General features: G+C 39.3%; 1 protein-coding gene across 11 annotated transcripts in view; it reads right to left on the reverse strand.

Moving 5' to 3' along the window:
- Positions 1-23,123, reverse strand: part of INPP4A (inositol polyphosphate-4-phosphatase type I A) — a 203,496-nt gene that overhangs the window by 46,069 nt on the left and 134,304 nt on the right. For all 11 annotated transcript variants that reach the window (XM_025207241.1, XM_014521173.2, XM_025207237.1 and 8 more), the window contains exons 6-14: positions 22,626-22,744; positions 22,394-22,510; positions 20,735-20,814; positions 17,980-18,091; positions 16,805-16,895; positions 15,682-15,829; positions 9,244-9,374; positions 6,155-6,259; positions 5,223-5,331 (exon numbers count right to left, since the gene is read on the reverse strand). In XM_025207241.1, coding sequence (XP_025063026.1) covers positions 5,223-5,331; positions 6,155-6,259; positions 9,244-9,374; positions 15,682-15,829; positions 16,805-16,895; positions 17,980-18,091; positions 20,735-20,814; positions 22,394-22,510; positions 22,626-22,744 — 1,012 coding nt within the window. The remainder of the gene's footprint in view (positions 1-5,222; positions 5,332-6,154; positions 6,260-9,243; positions 9,375-15,681; positions 15,830-16,804; positions 16,896-17,979; positions 18,092-20,734; positions 20,815-22,393; positions 22,511-22,625; positions 22,745-23,123) is intronic.

Raw genomic sequence — 23,123 nt, forward strand, 5'->3', positions numbered from 1 at the left:
GCATTATCTGTGTTCCTCTGGTCACACACCTATCTGCAGGGAGTGGAGGGAAACCATTCCTCAACACTCCTCACCTCACATGAAACAGATCTCCTCTTTTAGGACTTTTATGCCACATTGACCAGTGCTCTTAGTGACAATGCCTCTGAGCAATTTCTTTCCACTACAGTGGGGTTATCATGCAGCAAGGTAATGTATCTGGGAGGAAGGCCATGCAGCATGTTCAGATTTGACTCTTATTATTTGGTTGGGGTTTTTTTAAAGCAAAACCAGCAAACATTCACTGGGAATGCCAGAGGAAAGAAATTTTATGGTATGAAGTTCACACATATTCAGTTTCCAATCTGCAATTGTGCTTTCAAATGAACAGCTGTTGTTTTATAAAGGTAAGCTATACTGCCCAAGTAATAGATTTTGATATATGAAATGTAACCCCCACAAAGCAAAGCAAAGCAAAGCAAAGCAAACCACAGTCACGTAACGCCTGCTGTATAAAGTGCTAAATGCAGCATGTACATGCTGTGGTACTTCTGGAAGTTACATGTGGTCCAATTTGAAGGCCCAATCCAAAAGTCATCAAAATCAATGTGAGCCTTCAGTTGATATCTGTGGACTTTCTACTTGGCTCCAGAAAAGCTAGCTCACAGAACTAATTCAGAGCAAGAGCACTGCTGTGCCATTAGCCCTATATTTTATTCTGTTCTCTTATAGTACTGAACTTTACAAAGTTCAACCTGGAGAGATGTGAGCAGTGGGGTACTCCAGGGCTCGGCCCTTGGGCCCGCACTGTTTAACGTCTTCATCAGCGACTTGGACAAGGGGGTGGAAAGCACGCTGTCCAAGTTTGCTGATGACACTAAGATGTAGGGCCAGGTGGACACACTTGAAGGGAGAAAGAGGCTGCAACGAGATTTAGACAGACTACAGAAGTGGGCAGAAGAGAATAGGATGGGGTTCAACGTAGACAAATGCAGGGTGCTGCACCTTGGAAGAAGGAATCCACAGCATACATACAGGTTGGGGAGTTCCCTTCTTGAAAGCACAGAGGCGGAAAGGGATCTCGGAGTCATTATTGACTCCAAGATGAACATGAGCCACCAATGCCAGATCGCAGACAGCAAGGCCAGCCATACCTTGTCATGCATCCAAAGGTGCATCTCAAGCTGGTCCAGAGAAGTGATATTCCCCCTCTATGTGACTTTGGTCAGGCCGCAGTTGGAGTACTGTGTCCAGTACTGGGTGCTGCACTTCAAAAGGGATGTGGCCAGCCTGGAGAGGGTTCAGAGGAGGGCCACCTGCTTGGTGAGAGGGCAGCAGAACAGGCCCTACGAGGAGAGACTGAAGGACTTGAACCTGTTCAGCCTCAGCAAGAGGTGGCTGCCTACAAGCTCATCAGGGGAGATCAACAGCAAATAGGCAGAGCCCTTTTCTCCCCAGCACCACCTGGGGTGACAAGGAACAATGGTAATAAGCTGATGAAGAACAGGTTTAGGTTAGAGATCAGAAGGCAATATTTTACAGTTAGGGTGGCCAAAATCTGGAAGGGGGTCAGGCTAGATGATCTGTTCAGGTCCCTCCTGACCCTAGCTACTATGAAACTATGATGATACTATGAAGTAGCTATAAAATTAAATGGGAAAATGCACAAGGCTTAGGAACACATTTAAACGCACAAATTAAAAAAAAAATGGAAATCTACTGTGACATCATAAGAACTTAAAACAATGTATTATGTCACCTTTCTTCCATTACTAGGAGAAGAGAACGTTAAAAAAAACATATTGCGCAGCTATCTCTCTTCCACTAAGTGCAACCTCCTCTCACTGGAAGTAATAGAGAATATTGTTTTGTTCAAATTTGCAGTCTCGTAATCAAGGAAAGCTCTAAAATTAGCTGTTCATTAAAAATAAACATTGCAGATGGAAAAACAAATTCATTCATACATCATGTTCTACTAAGCACCTACAGTCATTTGAAGCACAAATAGTGGTGCCATGACTCGTGACACTAAAACACCCTGTACATTTTAAAGCACACTGATCTTTGCCAAAGAAAGGGAAATAAAAAACAACAAAAAAAAGTTCTCTCCACAAACTCCCAGAAACAGAAAACTCACCAACATTCCTCATAACTGCTAAAAAAAAAACAAACCAAAATAAAATTAGCAGGTTGTTAGCAAATACCAAAAGCAGAAAAAAGCAATGTCTGGGAAAATATCTTATTTGTTTAATATTTTCAATAATGCATGTACATGTGATTAAACCTGGAAGCAAAAAAATGCACATACTAAAGAATGTCAGATGATCATGGTATTCATTTAGAGTGTTACACATGTGCAAGGAACAGTTTTGCCAATAAGCAAGGAAAAAATAAAATCTTTTTTTACTCAGCAATGAAAATGAAGAAAGATGGAATAAAGTTCTACTATATTGGGGCCTACCTTTTTGGCAGGTGTGCTACAAATTAGCCCTGGCACCTCTCCAAGTGCCACTCTGTACCCTTCCACCCCAATCTGCGGGTCTGCTTCCTGCTCCCCAACCCATGCTCCCTGCCTGATCTGCTGCTCTTCTTTCTGTTTCCTGCCCTGTCTGCTACTGTGCTGCCTGTCCCCTCCCTGAACTGTGCTGCATGCCACACATAGAGGCTGCCCATGCCAGTTATGGCACACATGCTACAGGCTGACCATTTCTTTTCTGTTACATTGGTTTGTATCAAAGTGAACAAATCCACAAAAAGGGAGTCCTGCTTGTTAAGGAGTTTGTAACATTATAATCTTACATTATTTGATAAAATTCCATTTATATCGCTTCAGCAGTTTATACACAAGGACAGATTAGACTCTTCACACCTTTTATTTAGTTATCAAAGTGTGCTTTCTTTTTACAAAACATGTCATACAGCATTCAAGTGATGGGATCTTGCTACTCTTAAGATAATGATATTTGTAAATGAATACATGTTTAAGGTCAGAAGGAATCACTATGATCATTAGCCCTCCCTTTTTGACAATACAGGCCATAGAGCTAATTCTGGCCAAAAAAAAAAAAATATATATCAAAGGATTCCACAACTAGCCACTATCCACTGCCTTGCACCTGCAGTATTTTTTGCACTTACTAAAGTGGGGATATATTTTTTTTTACTAATTTTATTTATTTTGCATTGTTTCTGGCTCTTTTGCTTGTGTTATGAACAATTACTATGTTTCTGGTTCTATCCTTTGGGTTTCTGATGTGATGCATGTAATATGTAGGACAAGTTCTTTTGAGTCAATACATGCTGTTATTCCAAGCCTCAGGGCATCCTATTTTTTATTTGACTTGTATGTCCCCAAGTGAGCACAGACAAAAATGCCTGGTTATGCTCTGAGGATGAAGTGTAAGAAGCCTGCTTGATCTGACATTCATGTGATCTAATACCTCTTACAATTATCTTGGTAGGTATAGTATTCATCCTTGCTCACCATTATATGGTTTGTTACAAAACTGACAAAATGTTTTAAGATCAGGGCTGTCCAATCCATTTGGGTTTGTAGGGCAGGTCTGGACCAACGGGCTTCTTCTGGGCCAGACAACCCATGTCCAGCAGTGGGGCAGGTAACAGCAGTGTTAACTCTTGTGTGCTGACCATACCATCACTGCTTGCCCTACTGCTAAAAGGCATCCCCAATAGGGATCTCAATCTGTAAATACATGGGTTTAACACTGCTGCCACTTGCCTACTGCCACCAAAAAGCATCCCCCAACAGGGATCTCAACGTGAAAAAAAATAATGTGGGGCAAGTGGCAACAGCATTAACTTCCTGAGTGCTGGCCCCGTCAACAGAGACTCTGACAATCATGGATGTTAATGCCATCACTGCCCTGATGCAGACTTTTCAGCCCTGTGAACCATGATTTAACCATTTGAGGGCCACATGCAGCCTGTGGGCTGTCATTTGTTCTAAATTAACATTGGAGGGGGAGAGATCAATAAACAGAAGAAGGGCCTGTAATCTGTGCTATCTCCTGATAAGGATATTACCGGCAGAAAAGCTTATTTCAACTCAGAAATAAGACATGCAATTTTCATATGCACAGAGATGGCTGCTTTGTAAAGGCTCAGGAGAAAAACGCTGGTTGGAAATGAAGGCTTGAGATACAAGACTGGGTGTGTAGAGCTGAGTGAATTGTACCAAATTAAAAGCAGATGTTTTGGTGGGGTGTGAATTATTATCTGTCGTCTTCTCTGTGATAACTATTATGTTAGTCACCCCATCCCATGCTAAGTGGAAGCTAAATTAGGCTCATCTAGTATTTATTTCAACTGAGGTAAATTGCCCTGGTCTAGCTTTAACTTACTGTGGAAAAGTATGGACGAATGGAATAACTACTGCAGATCAACCGATGCATGGTACTTTAATTTTGTATAATTTGTCTGTCTGTTCACACCAACAGGTGGTTTAGTTACTTAAGACACCGGAGTGACAGGTCCATGTAAGTACATCAGTAGACCAATACAGGACTATGAAACCAACAACAACAGAAACGTCAGCCCACCCTATTGATGTTTCAGCTTTTTCTTCCTGCCACATCCTGTATGTCAGACATTTATGGGAAGCAGAGGTTTGTACCGGTCTAACTACCAAAATATATGCTGGTCTGACTCTGAAGTTCAAGTGGCACTACAGGTTGCCCTGCTTCTGTAGTCCCCAGTTTTCTGTGACTGACGGACAACAAAATCAAGCAAGTAACACACTGTTGGCAACATTATGCTTTGCTCTCCCTGTCAACCTCACTTTTAATTTTCTGTGGCTGCAAAAAACATTTGAGGATCTGATGGTCAACACACTTGGGACCTCTGCCCTATCCATTACCAAAAATAGGGAGAGCTTAACAACAATCCCCAAACCTGTAATCAGAGAGGAAATAAACTCAGCACTAAAGTACCTTCAAGAGTTAAACTAGAAAAGTAAAATACCATAATTTAACTATCCTGAAATATTAAAAGTCCTAAGAAATCATAATGATTTTTCAATTTAATAACAATAAGAAAGAACAAAAGGGAAACTTTTTTCCTTCTCCCTCTTTATAAAAGACATACGATAATGTTCACTTTATATAGTAGAACTTCTAAATGTAGATATTACAAAAAGGTGAAATGGTGAGCTTATTGTCCAAATCATTAGCATGGAGCATTAGATAAAATCAAGTGACAACTTTTATAACAATTCGTCTACTTACTGTTTCTTTGCCTCCTCAAATTTATGCAGTTTTTTCCGTAGGCCACCTGATTTAAAGCCTTGACAATGAGCTGCTGGCGCACCTATGGTCACTATGTCGTAATTCTGATCTGGGATGGACAAAAAGTGCTTACAAATGAAAGTTCACCCTCTTCACTTTTGCTTGAATATCTGTGGAAATTTAAACTACTCAAAACATAATTTTCTCAACCCTCCCCTTCCCTTCTCCTCAAAATTGGGGCCCTTCCAAACAGATCTGAGATCTACAGTAAGCTTGAACTGTTTCAATGGCCTTAAGGAGCTGCCAAGTCCTACAAACCTAGATCTCTCTGTCTTGATTTACAAGACTGACAAATGCAAAACACGTTGGATATAAGGAAGAGGGATTAACCTTGATACTTGCCAAACTATGCATCTCTCCCATCTGGAGACAGGTGAAAGGGGCTGAAAAATTAGACCTTTTTTTGTGGATATTACTACTAATACTTTTTTGCAAGTATTATGGTCCTTATACATTAATACAAAATATTGGATTTGTCCTGGCTACAGTGAAATAAAGTAACTACATAAAAAAAATCCAACAGGCAGGACTTTGACATCATGACACAACCTGAAAGGATCCTAAAACCTAAAAAGGGACATTGAAGTTTAATTCAGCACAAAAAGAAAAGGACTGCAAATCTGGTGAGAGGAGAAGGAAGGCACTCCACCACTCAATTTTACCATAAAATAAAAACAGGAATAATGATACTTACTTTTTTTTTTTAGTAAAAGCGTTCTGAGGTCCAAGGAGGGTAGGTGTTATGCAATGTTAGTTAGTTTAGCACAGCACAGAAGCTGCACTGGTTTGCAGAAACTGAGCTGTGGAAGGGAAAATGGAAGTCCAAAAAAAAGGGGAAAACATAAATATATGAGACAATGAGAGAGACGTACCTGATCCTGCATCATCCTGGACTCTCATTCTCTGGATGTGTAAATTTGTAGGAACAAATTCCAGTTTTTTATCAGCTTTCAAGCTGCTTGCTTTAAACGAGGGACCTGAGAAATGTGAGAGAGACATATTTATTCTGTATCTGCACTTTAAAACCTTTGCTGCTCCCAGAGGCAATGTGGGATAGGGCTCCCTTCCACACCTGATGCACAGCTGTAGACAAGGTGAAGGTAATGCTGGGCCAAAGTATGACAACTAGTCTTCTGGTCAGTGGGAACTTGTGCTCCTGAGGCCCATGCAATCAGCAATAAACTGTATGACTGTAGAAATGGAAGGGTGATAATAGGATTCATTTAAAATCTATTTTAGTGAGAAGCTGCTATGTCCTAAAAATCCTGTAATTAACCCTATGGTACTGGAGGACAGTAATATATTCATCTTTGATGGAACATGTTCTCACTGTAAGCAAGACTTAGAGAAAAGCACAAGATGACACAAGAACCTGAAAAATATATATATTTAATAAATCCAATTCTAAAAGGAATCAGGAAATCACATCCTTTTAAAAAAAAAACCAACAGCTGAACACATTTTCTACTTCACTCCACATACTGGGAACTATGCTAGGAAAACACAGGTGTTATGATACCTCTACTCTCTTCAACTTTATAGACTATGTAGTATATGCTACCAAATACAACTGAATTAGATGCCAACAATTGAGGTATTCTGAGGCTCAGCATAATAGATTACTCTGTTTATCAAATATTAATAATAATAAATATTAGTTATTGGATCATGTGAAGCACAGATACTAATCTGAAGAGCAAACTGGAATGTGATATGTCCTTAGGTACTTATGTACAAAGTACTTAAGTGTCAGCAAGCTATTTAAGTTTGCATAACTTTTAAACACATGCTTTAGTACCTTGCGGAACTGGAAGCTAACTAAGGAACAGAGAAGTTTACATTTCAGTACTGGACTATTATCTTACTGTTACAGCTCCTTGGACTTGATCCAGAAATGCATTTTGACACATGCTTGGCTTTAGGCATGTGCATTAGTCCCACTGACTTCAAGGGGAACATAAAAAACGAGCATGAGCTGAAGTGATTTGTTGGATGGAAGTCTCAAGAAAGTAGTTAAGAAAGTAAATAAGCAACAATATCAACTGCCAAATAATGTAATCTTCACCACCAGTAATTGCTCTGGTACTTCTGGCTATCCATTATGCATAGAGCAATACCAGGTCTGGGCTCAGTAATTCATATTCTAATTATACCCTTTCCTTCTAGGAATCCGAGAAGAAACACAAGATGCAACTTTAGTATCTGTGGACTGTAAAACTTGACAGCAGTTGCATTTGGTTTCACTCTTATCTTATGAACTGCTTACAGATTTTTTTAAACTGGAATCACAGGAAGATCACTATTCCTAATGCAGTTCATTACTGTTTTGTGCTTTCACAATGAAATTCTTCTACTGTGTAAAGAGGCCAGCACACAGGAGTTCCACTGCCTTACTTCTCATTTAGTTATTAAGCCATTACATTATTTCACATATACATTCCTTCTTATGAAAAAACACAGGAATCAAATAACTCCCATAAGAAAAGAAAAGTAGCAGCATACTGAATCCTCCTAAAATGTCAATAAAATCATCATTTTAGGCCCCTGGCAGATGTTAATTTAGCACAGGATTGGAATCTGACAAATTTTATCCTAAATCCCCAAAACTGTGCATCCTGCCAGCCAGATGTGCATGGCAGGATGTGTGATTTTGGAGATCTGTGATAAAATTTCCCAGATCTCAATAATGTGACTGCATGTGTGGGGAGCCTGGTATTGTGACCATGCTCTATTTCCTGAAGTGCCTTTTCATCTTGCCAAGACACAGGGAGTTCATAGGCTCCTGGTGTGTTGACAAACAGAAAGCTTCACAGTGCAGCCTGCCATCGGCCTGCATTGTGGGCTTTAGGTGCCAGCGAATAGAGAGCCCTCAGATGATGAGCTCCCCGCATGGTGGCAAGCTGAAAACTGCACAGTACAGCCCAAGGCAGGGCAACTATGTGACTTGGTGCATGGGAAGCCCATTAGCTGATGAGTTTCTGGGGCACCACTACTTAAAGGCATGTGTTTCAGCCCAATTCAGGGCTATACCATGCAGCTGATAAGCTCCCCATGTGCCCATACCTAAATCTGTGCAGTCCAGCCAGATGTCAAATATGCTACACGTTCAAATTAAAGTGCCTAGCTTTTTAGCTTAGCTATTTATTAGATATGGAACATCTTTGTGCCTGGCTTGCCATGTTATTGCACCATAAATTGGCAGAATGTGTGCCATGTTATAATTTATCATGAAATTAATATGTTAACTGCACAATAAATATACCATCTATCAGGGTGCAGAGAGTCCACCAAGTGTAGGAAATGCAGCCAAACAAGTAACACACAGAAACACAGAGATTTTTGGTTATAGAAAAATAAACATTTTTACACACAAGTGCACACATGCATACATATACAGTATTTATTATAAAGTGTCATAAAATATCATTATACAACGAACAGCAATGCACCAGGGATTTCTGAGGCCAGTTCACTACATAATAGGTTCCTCCCTATTATTATGCTGAATGAGGAGTGTACACTGGCAAAGATATATACCCATAACTTCCTTCATTACACAAATATTGTTCGTTATTAATTATGTGAAATTTAGCAAGTTATATTGCCAGTGAAAGCTTATAGAAGAGAATTTGGGAGATCAAGCTAATATAATTTATTGTGCTGAGTGTAAGTTATTTAAAAAAATATCATGAAAAATTTGAAACTGGAGATCACCTACCTCTCCCCCACAACTTTATTCATTGTGCCTTCTTTGCTAAGTTAAGTTGCAAAAATAACTAATGATAAGAAGTTCTAAGTTAACTTCTTGGCAAAGCAAAAAGAGTAAAAATGTTTGGTTCTAATATTTTTTTCTATTAAACCAAGACTAAAGCAACATTTTTTGCTTGTGAATGTGGTTTTTTAAAAGGAACACAGGACTGGAACACATTACCCATTGTTACTGAAAATAAATTTTGCTAACCTTTGTACTGATGGAGGTCAGTTAGGTTTTCCTGATAAGTTAGTATAATCGTTTGGTACTGAGTAACTATTTGTCGACGAAGGCTTTCCCAACAGGGAGACAGCTCTCCCAGCTCTTCTAATTCACAAACCCTAGAAGAAAAAGAAACAAAAAGGTCTTCAAATCTGTTGCACAGTCAACCAAAACAAACAATCCCTTGTGATGTCAATGTAGCAGAATCCTCAACCAACACACCCCATCAGAGAAATCCATCACCAGGGGATGTTACAAAAGATATTTACCAATGCACTGCAATAGACAAAAGGTCCGCTTACAGTCATTAAAAACAAACAGTGCTTTACTTTAAACTTGGCACAATACTGTGCAAAGCCCAGCTCATGCCCAGAAGAGGCATCCCATTAGCTGGACCCAGCTCGCCCAACATCTGTATAGATCCAGAGCTTTAGTGGGGCTTTTTGCCATTTTTATCTAATAGATGATTGAATCAGCTATTAGATAAAAGCACCAAAAAGTAGCACTGAAGCACCGGATCTATACAACGCACTGCTAACTAATGCACTGCTTGGATCAAACTAACGCACTGCTTCTTCTGGTAAAATGGTTTGTTTGGGTTGTTTTAATGTCTGTAAGGAGCCATGGAGATGACTTTCCCTCCCTATCTCAGTTTTACCAGTTTTCAATCAGGGATGGTTCCCAAACAGAGACCTGGAGTGAGAGAGACTTCTTTCTTTACTTAATGTGGCTGAAAAGCCTCTGTGCTGTAGAAAACATAGACACTGCTTGTTTCTGCTACCCAAAAAATAGGAAGTGCAAAAGAAGGTGGAAATACCCATGGTCCTTGAATCCACCTGATACACTGTAATGGAAAGCACAAGGATCAGCATGTGGAGAAACTGTGCCAATAAATACAAAGAGGTACACTCTCTGCTCCCCTTAAAGACTCGCACAGACCCCTCCATAGCCACAATCAGATCCAAATTTTGTCAAAGTGTGCAAAAAAGGACCACAAAAGCCTGAAACACATGTACGAAATCTCATCACGATTTGTTGGGTTGAAAGAAACTTTAGGCAAAGAGAAAAGTAAACCAAGTTGGTTGAATAAGAGTTCATAACCCTCTATGTGAATATTTTGGTGGCATAAGTCCCTGCCAGCTTGAGTCTACTATAATGCTCCATAATTATTATCTGACTTCTTCAGTGGAGGGTTCTGTCCTAGTTTCAATAATATTATTTCAGAAGATAAAAGCAGGAGGCCTAAGGAGCTGTGTGAGAAACATTACAAATAACTGATTCTTATTATAGTCATGCAATAGTCAGCAACTTGAATTATAGAGTAATATTTCTCACACTTCTCTTACTCTTAACACACAAGTTAAAAAAACATTATGCTGATTTCATGTACACACATCATTTCAGTGCTCTATACTGTTGCCAACTGTTGACATGCAAAGCCTCCAAAGTCTGCAATGAGTTGCTTAATTTGATTACTTTGGCAGATTAAACATGAAGTTGGAATGCGAGGCAAAGGAATAAGCAAATAATTAAACATGAGATGTCATTTAATAGAATACTACTCTACCAAATGTGGAGTTGCCATTTGTTGAGCAGATCAAACGGCAATGCTCTGATGTCTCTCTTAATAACCTGGATCAATAATGGTTACCAATTATCTGTGTATAACCTGAGAGAGCATCTGAGAACTGACAGAATGATGTCCTCTATGTAGTATTTTAGACAGCATATAAATATGAGACATATTAGACAAATTTGTCAATAATTCCATTGTCCAATGGGTTGACTGACAACAGGTATTATATAGTATCAACCAATCATTTGGTAAAAAACTTCCATCATTATCAAAACTGCTTTTTTATTCTCATAGATTTTAATTCCTAGAGTTTTAAGGCCAAGAGAGACCATCATGATATCAGACCTCCTGCATAACACAAGATGCTGATTTTTACCCAGTAATTGCAAGTCTATGGCTTAAGAGCTACCTGGAAGCCATCTCACCTTCTAGTTATTTGTATCACAGAGGTACTGAGATACCATGGATTTGAGCATGGTGTAAACATTAGGTACACACATTCTCAGCTAGATACTTCCTTTTACTCCTTCCCTGCAAAACTCTTGAGGACTCAGCAGCAGCAAGTACAACTGTCCAAGAACATATAAGTTATCACCTAAATGCTAATCAGGAGTGACTGAGGTGGCATGTCACTTAAAGCTACAAAGCATTCCTCTGGGTTCCAGTGCAGAGACAAGGAAGAGTAATACTTGGCTATATGTAATGTGTTCTGTGAGTATAAAGTATCAAAATGGGCTTCTCCAAATTATAAGTTAAAAATATAAATATCACAGAACTTGCTTTCCCTGATAAAAATACAGATGTAATTCACTTTCAAGAGAACACCTATTTTAGAAATATAGCAAATATTGACTGAAAATAAATCAATTAAAGATTTTGCAAGTCCCTGACTTACCAAATGCATTACAGAAAGCCTGAGTGCATACAGAGCATGTCCAATTTCACCACCGTTTGCATGTGAAGGGGTTTATATGAAAGGGCAATGGGTGTGCTTACTAAATGATGAAATATTTCATTTCTTCTATGTTATTACATGAGAGGCAAATGCATATAACTATAAAACTCAATTGAACTACTTCTCTCTCTCTCTCAAACCGAAGCAGCTCATCATCACTATACTATATCCACTTTACTTACTTTTTATCTGTTTTATTTCAATTCAAACCTACCCTTCTGGTTTTTAAAGCCATCCATGTACTCACTGAGAGAACACAGTGCTCCTGAGTCTTTTAGGCTGCATTTTAAATTAGTTTTCAGTAGTATAGAAGGCAGCCAATTGTTCCAGGAGTCACTTGACAGCCCTGTGGTGGTTCTGGCTTTTCTTCTCAATAACTTTATTCTTAACCTGCTGCTCTACTCACTCATGCTTCATTCATCCAGCTGGAAATGGTTATCATTTCCCTGATGTTGACACATCTATCCAAAGTTCCCTCCTTACCTACAGATATTTTCTTTCCTTAAATTCAATTTTCCTTTTGTTTGGCTTAAGATGATTCTGTTAAAAATTATAAGATGCTGTGTATAAATGATGCCATATATAAAAATGTAATGTACATTGTAATGTACTGGCCCTATGCTTGTCATTTTATAAAAAAACTTTATTATGATGCATCATCTCTGTTGTGTCATCAAAGAATTTGATACAAAATTTAAAAAAGTTACAGCAGTAATAGTGAAATCACAATTATGCATGTAGCCAGCAATATTCTTACTAATGCTAAACAGTCTATGGCAATCAGAATGAGAGCCAGAACTAATTCCTTTGCTTCCTCTTTTTGCACTACTTCAAGAAATTCTATTGTATTTAAGAGTTATAAAATAGGTAGGTATTAATGTGACCTATTACAGGCTGCCCATGATGCAAGAACCATTTAAGGGCTCAACCTCCATGCTGAAAAATGGTGGTGTGGGTGCTGATATACACGACACTGGAGTCTACTGGAACGGGGTAATTGCCACACTCCAGCAGACTCGATTAACTGAGTCTGCTCCAACCCACTGTAATTACTGCACGCCGGAGCAGCCTCCCTGCACGTGTATAGGCACTCATAGCCTATAGCTTTTCAGCAGCAACAAAAACCATTTGCAATTCCAAAATATTAAAAATGAGTTGCGAATACTCACCGTTAAAAATATATTTCAGATCCCTTAAGTTGCATTTTATACAACCACTGAATATCAGTTTCAGTTGAGAGGCAACCTTCACTTGAGAGGCGACCTTGTGGCTGCCTATAAGTTCATCACGGGGGCACAGAGCGGAATTGGTGAGGTTTTATTCACCAAAGCGCCCCCGGGGGTTACAAGAAATAATGGCCACAAGCTAGCAGAGAGCAGATTTAGACTGGACATTAGGAAGAACTTCTTCACAGTTAGAGTGGCCAAGGTCTGGAACAGGCTCCCAAGGGAGGTGGTGCTCTCCCCTACCCTGGGGGTCTTCAAGAGGAGGTTGGATACGCATCTAGCTGGGGTCATCTAGACCCAGCCCTCTTTCCTGCCTATGCAGGGGGTCGGACTTGATGATCTATTGAGGTCCCTTCCGACCCTAACATCTATGAATCTATGAATCAGGTGAATACATGTATAGGTCACAAGAGCAGCACTTTTTACTTTCCATTTAGCCTAACCAGAACTATAAGTAACAAAATAGGCCTGATTCTTCTGAATACATACATAAGGATAAATCCACCAATGGGTCAGAGCCTATCTGGTATAAATGCCTTAACTCTGACTTCAGTGGAACTATGGTGATTTATACCTGCTGACATTTTGGCCCAAGAGAACTAACTAGTGCCCTAATAAGAGGAATATTTAGCCTGAACAAAACATAGTTCATTACCAATGTGGTGGTGACATGAAGGCACTGACTTTAATATAACATGGCAGTGAGCAAGTCGCTTCACTTGCTATTTTTGCTGAAGTCTCTCTGTTGTAACAAGCTGCTCCTTGGTAACTCAGCAACAGACACAAATCATTGCTCTATTACCATATTTACTTGAATACAAGACAAGGTTTCTTCCACAAGCAGCATGGGGAAAAAAGCCCTTGTCTTATATTTGCATACAAGGAAAACTTATTAAAAATATACTGCCTATCATTAAACTACTGCCAAAAGCAGCATGTGCTCAGTAATGAAAACCAACTATAAAGCTGATTAAACACTAAGCAAGTCTATAAAACATATGGCTCATATTGGGCAAACATACTGATGGGAACTTAACACAAGGATAGATTAGTGCAGCCTGTCTGAAAAAAATATATGGTAGTACTCATTGAATGCAGTCCCCCCCTGAGCAACAACTCTCTTTCAAGTCATGGTGAGCCACTACCCTGTATATATTTTTACTTCCTCTTCACTCCCACATCTAAGCTGTGCCTTCTTTCCCACTTCCAATGATTCCTGTTTCTTCACCAGCCTTCATTGTATAACAAGTATCACCAAATGGGGCCCCAAACAGTTCATCCAGAACCTCTCTGTTGCCCCCTCTCTCTGCAGGGCACATATGATTAGTGTGTCCCTATTCTCCATGAGGTGGAGCTGGACCAAGTTGCCCTGCACCTGACCTGCATATACACTTTTGGAGGATCCTAAGACTCATGACAAGAACACCTAGTTCTAGTCATGAGTGGGAGGCTAATTAACATGTGAATCTTTTGTGGGAGGTGTATGGAATACACACACATACTGAGCAGTGCTAAGATCTGGGGCCCCCAATGACTCAAAATGCTGTTGATTCTGCTGGGGCCCACCCCAATGAACTATATAGTAAAGAGTAACAGTTTCTAATATCACGCACAGCTTGTGCTATAAGTAAATAAGTGAAAAAGTGTTTCTTAAAAGTATGTTTATGGAGTACATGTGCTAAATCTTGGGAGTTTCAAAAAGCGTAAAATGCAACAATTCTGGCTGAAATAAGTCTATGGGTACTGATGGCTAGAAAATGGTATTTAGAGGTTGGTTTTTGGGAACCAGCTTGTAGGTAAAACAGATACTGCATTAGAACAATGGTCCAGGAGAACGGCAAGGGTTAATGGATTTCTAAAAGCCTGTTTGTGATAGTTTGCTTCAAGGCCCACTGTGTCCGACACAGGCAAGCAGCAAGCAGACACACAGGCTGGGAAATTGAAGACATGTACCACACATGAGATATGGGACTCTGTCATATTGGCCAGGTCACAGTGCCCAGCTGCAGAGCCCTTGGGAGTTCCAGTTTTGGTAAATGGGTCAAATTAGGAGGACACCAGTAAGGCCCAAATTAGGATGTGTACATGTGATGGGCTTGTGAAACAAAGGAATATCCTGACAGGACAGGATGTGGACAGTATGACGACCACAGGGAGACCAAGAGATAAAGAGTCATCATAGGGAGGAAAAGAATACAAAAGGAGAGATTTCAGAGTAGCAAAGGGTACCCGAGAGGAGAACCCAAGGCCACCATGGACAGCAGGCACACCATCAGCCCATCTTACCCACCCCACTGGGTGAGGGTGGGCCCTGGCTTCTGACATCCATGTTGCTGACATCTGACATTCAAGATAGAACCTCAGAGAGAAGCTTAAATACTGGCCAGATGTACCTTGACTCTGTGAGCCCTGGGCCTGGTAGATATAGAATTGTTTGCAATATTCTTATCTGCTATCACTGTGTATCAATACAATTTCCCCCCAGATTTATTTTTCCTGATGTAGCAGTGGGAAGGGGACAAATTCAAGTCAAAGCTTCTAATAATTAGATTCTATACCTGGAAACTTATAACACATTTATAAATGTTCCATGTATAGAATCTAATTATTGAGGGGTTGTCTTGTATTTGAGTAAATACGGTAATACATGCAAATCTATTCAACCTTACCTTGCTGCATCTTCTTCAAGCAAAAGCTTCACAAACTGCCTGGGGATGTGCAGTGACAGCACACTCTCAGCCATTTGCTCCAAGATCCTCAGGTGGTTCCCATCAGTGGTAGGGAAACGGTACATCCGACAAATGGCACCGCCAAACACTAAAACATTAAAACCATATTATGCAAGGATGTGATCTGAGTTCAATGCTAACAAATTTCTCCTCCTTGTCCTCACTCAGTGATTCATAACCAAGGTGCTATGGTAGCTTCAGGCTGCCATGAAAACTTTTTAATGAAGCCCAAGGGTTCTATGCAGTATAAGTCCTGTTAGGTATGCAAATATCTACATGATTCACAAAGTAAACCCTGTGATTTTAAATAGAAATCCACAGTATTACAGAAACATTCTGATCTGCTGTGATCCAAGTCCTTTAAAGCAGAAGCACTGCTTTATTATTTTTATTTAGTCAAAAAACAAGTGAAACTGAAGTACTGGCAATTTCTGAGGGGGTGCCTTGAGTTTAAAAAGGTTGAGAACCATTGCATTAACCTAAGTTGGTTAGATTCATTCGCTCCTGCCTGTAAGTATGTAATTTAGTTCATGTACCAATATATATTTTTCAAGCATAGTTATTAAAAAAACCCCCCAAAAGTATTAAAACACTGTTAACACAGGGAAAATAACAGGACAACTGTTATTCTGCATGTCTTTACAGACTGAGCATTCTTCCTTGTACATAATTTTACTGGAGAATTATTTTGTCTAAAAACATTACTTTTCTTTAGGGAAAGTATTATTATCTAGATGAAGACAATTCTATTCTATACCATGCTAGTCGAGCCTATTCAGGGTTTTATACCACCTCCACTATAATGCAGGGTATTTGGTATCATATTTTGTGCTACAGAATGCTATATTGCAAATGGCAAAATAGATTATCCTTACTGACCTCAATTTCAGCAGCCCACCCTTAATCAACTTTAGCACACACTTAACCACTTTGCTGAACTGAAGCCACAGTGTAGACACAAGATTAGCTCTAACCAATGCTCCCTAAAAAAGAACTATCAAGCATAAACAGTGGAGATATTAAATCAACAGGAGATGATCCATCTATGCAGGTTGCTACTTACCAGATTTCAGTAATGCATCCTTCCGTAATGAAGCATATTTAGATCTGATTCCTAGAGATTCTGTTAAACTTTCATCAACTGGCAAGACCGTCTAAAGAACATTAAATAGCAAATATTAAATACAATACAATACAAAACCTTTAAATACAATACTACACCTTCATACCAAGTCAACCTACACTGGTCAGTATCAACATGGCAATATAAAGGAAACATTCAACATATTTGAAATTTTTATTTAAAATATTCACTATGTTCATCATCGACAAAACCTATCCTGACTATAAGATGAAATAACAAACCAACTTAACTGCTGCTTGCCTGGTACACTTCTGAGTGCTGTGAATATTATAAAGCCTAACCCTCAGCTGTTGTAAATTACCCACTAGTTGCATCAAGTTACACCATTTGATTACATGACACAGTGATAATAATTTACATTGTAAAAACAATATATAGAAGTTATTCCTCAAACACACCCAGAATACAGTCTGCAGTACTAAACAGTCTCTCTATATGCTGCCAGGCAATGATAAATAACTTATCTGAAAATCATACATTTTACTACCATAAAAATCCAGGTCTCAACTAATGATGTGTTTTGTTCTAATAAAACAGCTTAGAGCATTTCCAGCCCACGAGCCACCTGTTTGGAAATTCTACAATCCCTGTTTCTCTAACCATGTTTTGTTTGACATTGTCTTCTGATTCACAGATTAACATCCATGAAGATCTTTTAGAATCAACTACTGTGTCATCAACTACTACATCATCCACAGTGGCTGACAGGCATTTAATGCAAGCTAGTGTGTACCAGGCCTTGTTTATTACCCAACATTATTTTGTATGTCACCATTACTACACTACTGCAGTAATCTAAGATTTGTCTAAGACTCTTACACAATCATGAAGCAAAAGCTCTCAGCGTATTGTAGGCTTTGCTTCAAGTATTTCATTCGTGTCAAGCTGTTCTTAACAGATTAATCAGTCTCAGATTAATTAGAGTAATATCTCTATAGTACTTTACTACTTTGAAATCCTAAAGTACTGTATGAGGTAAGTCGTATTAGCAAATGATAACCTAAAACAGAGATGTGGACTGTAGATTATATCACCACTAAGATCACTGACTTTATGTGCCCTGTATCTGAGGCTGATAAAATGTTCATACTTACTCTCCCATTAATGGTATCAGGAGACCTTGTTACAGGTGGCCTTTGGTCAGTTTTTTCTTCCATTTGCCACCCTATAACTGTAATGTTACCTACACGATCACTTTCAGCAGACCTGTAACAAACACTGTATATAAGAACTTCTTGGAGAAGGATTTGTTTAATCAATAGAAGACTAATTACCACTGTACAAAATGTAATAATCCATACATTCAAAGACATATTTTAAATTAGGAAACTTTTAATACGTGGCTATAAGTCAATTTAACTTTACATGCTAGGTAGAAAATGATACCAACAAAGAGGCATTTCCTCGATTTTCCAAAGATAGTGCATGGGTCTCCTAAACACACGTGATTTTATATGCCAGTGGATCTCAGCCTATTTGCCACAGTGGGCCACACTTACAGCTCTCATTGTGTTATGTGGGCCACACCCACACAATTTAATTCCTGTGTATCCATTTAAAAATGTTTTGTATCTGTTATCTGACAGATGTAATACAATGTATTATGTAATGTAATACAAATCAATATTCCTCTCATTCCTACACTGTCAAATGTCTTACCATTTTATTTTTTTTACGGGATGTCACGGACTGCAGCAGCATGCTGATTTGGCTGCATGTGGCCCATGGGCCACAGGCTGAGACCCACTGTTATATGCTATAGCATACATGCTGCAATACCCAGCCAAAGCAGGAGACAGCTAAGGTGTGATCAATAGCATTAGCTTAGCATTGCCTTTATTTTATTGATTTATGACACATTCTTAATGTTATTGCAAAGCTGGTTCCATTTAGCAAATCTGTAACAGCAGATCAAACAAGAACTCATGCAAACAATACTGGAGGGTAATATGAAACAGACACATATGGAACCACGGGAACAGATCTAAGCACATATATAGCAAGGCAGAGTTGTGGAATCAAGTTTCAAAAGAAAAATAATTGCTACAGATATTGCTGTATATCCTAACTGCATCTTTGAAGGGTAATGTATTGAGATGAAGAGACATCCACAGATACACCCCTTTCTCACTGTCCCAATCAGACTTGTACTCCATATCAAACTAAGTATTTTTATTACACCTCATGTCATCTGGCCTACAGGGCCCCACACAGGTCCAGAAGTTTGGCTGTGGAGGAGCAGTGGTAATGAATGCTACCACTGCTCCCCCACCACCAAATTTGCAAGCCCCATGGCCAGATGACATGGCCCCTTCCACCAGATAGTGCTGGTACCAGAGCAGTGGGCCTGATCCCACCGTGCACAGGGCCAGGGTCTTATCCGCTGCATGTTGGGCTAGAATATTTTGGTGTGCTGGCTCATGCTGGATCAGGCCCACAGACTAATCCCACATAGACCAATTCCACACTCATCCAGCCTGCAGCCTAGAATGAATGGGCACCACTTCTCTATGTCATATGTCCAACAAAGAACCCTGGAAAATTCTGCACTGACTTCACCTCACCTTCACAGTTTTCTCCACAATTGTGAATAATTAGACTACTTTACCCATTGCCAACATCAAAACCTCAGTGTTTTTTCCGACTTGTTTGTTTCACGACTTCTACAGCATGTTCTCTGCTGTCAAATCTTACTAATTCTTCCTTTACAGCTTTATGCCTTGATCTTCTCTCACCTAAACCAAAGCAACCACGTCCAAGCTTCTCATGCTGATTCTACTGCAAGCATTGTTCTCTCTGACCATGCTCCCCCACTCAGACCGTTTTGGCTGATTTCGCCTTCATTTTTCACATCCCGCTGAAGAGTCTCATCGTTGTGTTCAAACATCCCTAGCTCCTCCACCCACATTTATCCCTTCAAGTTCAGTTTCTTCTAATATAACTTTCTGCTCAGGTCACCAGCCTAACCTTTTATATGCGTGATTTCATACTTCCACGCAGACTCCTACAGGTAGAACAATCATCCAGTTCTTTGTCACAAAGCCATCACCCTGTCTTCAGTACTTCCCTCTAAAACAGTGGTCTCCAACCTTTTTAGGTCAGAAATCACTTTTAGAATTTAAAAGGAACTCAAGATCTATGCCCCCCTTTCCCTCCCCAGCAGGTAAGTCTGTGGGGAGGGAAGGGGGAAAGGGCGGGGGGACGGGGCAGATCGAGGCCCCAGCCCTAGCCCCCATTCCCTCTCTCACCACTGAGGCCTCAATCTGCCCACGCCCCCAACAGTATAAGAAGGTAAAAGGTATATGCATAATTAGGAATGGCTCATCCTATTTATGACATGTTGTAGCAATCTGTACAGTACAGATTGTAAGGTCCTTAGAGATTATCGATAACCATAGAAGGATCATAGATAAAAATAAGGACCTAAGATATCCATGTAAATAAAGAAAACTTCTAATATTTTAGGTGTCTCACTCTCTTACATGCACAAATGCTGGGATGATTTGACAAAACGCACAGAAAGCAAGGAAAAACTGCACTTGTATGTATAAACTTAACCTGTAGAATTAGAGACAGTTTCAAGAAGTGATGCCAGCCCTCTCATTCCTTGTTCCCTGCAAACTTTGGCACTGAATCAGTAAAAGATTACTGCAGCACTTGAAAAGGCCTTGCTCTACATATTTTAACCACTGCACAGTATAAAAACTGATTTTCACCAGCTGGGCACCTGAAGTTCAGACACTTAATTTTTAAATTAAAATATGCAAGCAATTTTCATAGCATGCTCCTGTACCCCACTAGCCTCAGTATTAAGAATATTTGGTTTGTAAATGGCACAACATTACAAACCTTAGTGTTAAATGCAACCTATGATTCTTCTCCTGAAGTAGCTCCTTTACCGTGAATGCCACAGAACCAAGTAAATACATCTGAAAAAAGGAACATTATTATTAGTGTCAACATTTTAATTTTAATGTGTTTTTTTCCAAATCACTTTGCCATGGATGATTAATAAAATAAAAATTCAAGAACAAAATATAGCTATACACAACACAAATAAACAAACTGTCCAACCATGTTTATAAAGGATAAAGAAAATCCCTTGGGATATTCACCTTGAGGAAAACTAGCCCCTCTTTTTTTTTGCTGGGTGGAAAGTAAGGCCGCTTCCGATATATACAGCCAGTGGGGGGGGGATGATTCTGAGCCAAATTCAATGCATAGGCAAAGGGATGAAAGGCAGATGGTACCTGCAGATTCAAGGGCTCTGGTTTGAAGGTTAGCCTTATGGCGTTTTTCTGTGGGGAAGCAAACTATCCCTCAATGTGATAACATAAGGGAAATTTCTATGAAAGCATCAACACAGATTCCCTTATGCCAGAAATGTTCCTGCTATTTTTTCCAGAAAAGGGAATGAGCTTATTCTCATTTTAACTGGACATTGGTTTGTTGGTGGGTAATACACTATTCTGAAGAGCAAGTGTGAACGATAACATTCAACTTCAAACTGCCTTTTCTGAATGGTGTGCAAACAGGAGTGAGTCTAATATCTCAAGTATATATATCGTGCAGAGGCTGGTCCAGAGCTTCCATATGCCAGACAGCAAAGTACATGGATGCTTTCCTGAAAGCCATCTTCTAGCACTTTGTGCTTCAGAAGCAACCTATTTTGTAATTCACCACTTTATTAAAAGAAAGACTGAGGCTTCAGCAGATGATAGGGATTTTGGTGGAACTCTTTATGCTTGTAAGCTGTGAAAATGAGGTAACTTTTTTAGACACGGGGAAGAAATACATTTATACTGATATGAAGAAAATAAAGCTACTCAAAAAGCTACTCAAAATATGCTTGCACATTTCAATTACTGATTTCTAATTTTCATTTAAAAATACATGGTCAGATAAAACAAGTTTCCAAACTTTTGCCAACATAAGCAGAAAAGAGCTCTACCAAGGAAGCTTTTGAATTTTCAGTGGGAAGCTGATTTTTTGCCACTCTTCACCGTAAACTGGAAAATGAACTAGTTTCTTAGAAAAATACAGTTATGGTATGTACTGATTTTTTTAAAATTTAAAACAGTTTTCTTCGTGAAAAATCAATTTTTCACTTTTTTTTTTTTTTTTTTTTTTTACAAGGAGCCATCACACAGAAAATGTACTTACAACATTTATGCCTGGATGCAAAACCAAACAGGAAAAACTATCACATAAATCTGTAAGACTCAAGTATTTAAAATTTAATTTTCAAGCTCTAATTTGAGGCTAACAATGACCTTAGCATCACTCTAATTCAGCATAAAGTACTATGAAGGAACAGATAAAAAGACAAAAGCACCTTTCATCCTAAGTATTTAGGACTCATCAAGCTACCAGATTTATGAGAGACCTTGGCTTCAGATGAACCAGACTACTTCCATTGTCCATGGGGCCAAAAAACAGAAGTTTGGTTTAATTTAGAACAGGAAATATGACAGAAGGACTAGGCAGGAATATACAAAGTGAACTTACTGTTCCCTGAGATCTATCCTTAACATCATAGACAGAGAGTTTGATTTGCGTCATCTGATTGATAAGAGAGTCTTGAAAAAAGGCAATACTGCTTAGAAAGATAGGATTGCTTGTTCCCTGTAAACATAAATCAAGAAGGTAATATTAATATACTGTGATATATGTTGAAAAAAAATAATTTGTGTATTAGCTTATACTTTAAAATCTAGAGCAGCAAGACGCCACTACTTACCTCAATAATCTCTGTCTGTGCATGCTTTGTCCAGAATGCCTGAGGAGGTGTAGTTACGCTCACTGCTACAAAACTATTTGGTTTTCGGTCTAGCGAGGGAGTGAGCAGCTCACTGCAAGCTGTAGGGGTTTAAGAGTATAATTTTTAACTCATGGTCTTCCCAACATGTTCTAAAACCCCACAATTTTCATAAAAATGTATAATATAAAAAAGAGCAAATCAGTGCGCCAAATTTTAAGTCTGCCTCAATTTTGTGCATATGTGCAATATTTGTATCTGTGTGCACACGTAGCTCATGACTTGAGAGGCTGAGGTGCTTGACTTATGAGCAGGGATCCAGGTTTTCTGTTTGCCATGGAAAAAGGCGGATTTTCTCCCTTTAAGGAGAAAAATGCAGATTGTCTCCTTTAAAGGAGAAAAAGTGGGAAACGGCAAGTTTCCCCTTGCAGGCTGGCAGAGTTCCAGCCTGCAAGAAGCTGTTGGGGGTAGTGGGAGAAG

This window comes from Alligator sinensis, unplaced genomic scaffold (assembly GCF_000455745.1).
Source record: "Alligator sinensis unplaced genomic scaffold, ASM45574v1 scaffold144_4, whole genome shotgun sequence".
In the NCBI taxonomy this organism is placed as follows: Eukaryota; Metazoa; Chordata; order Crocodylia; family Alligatoridae; genus Alligator; species Alligator sinensis.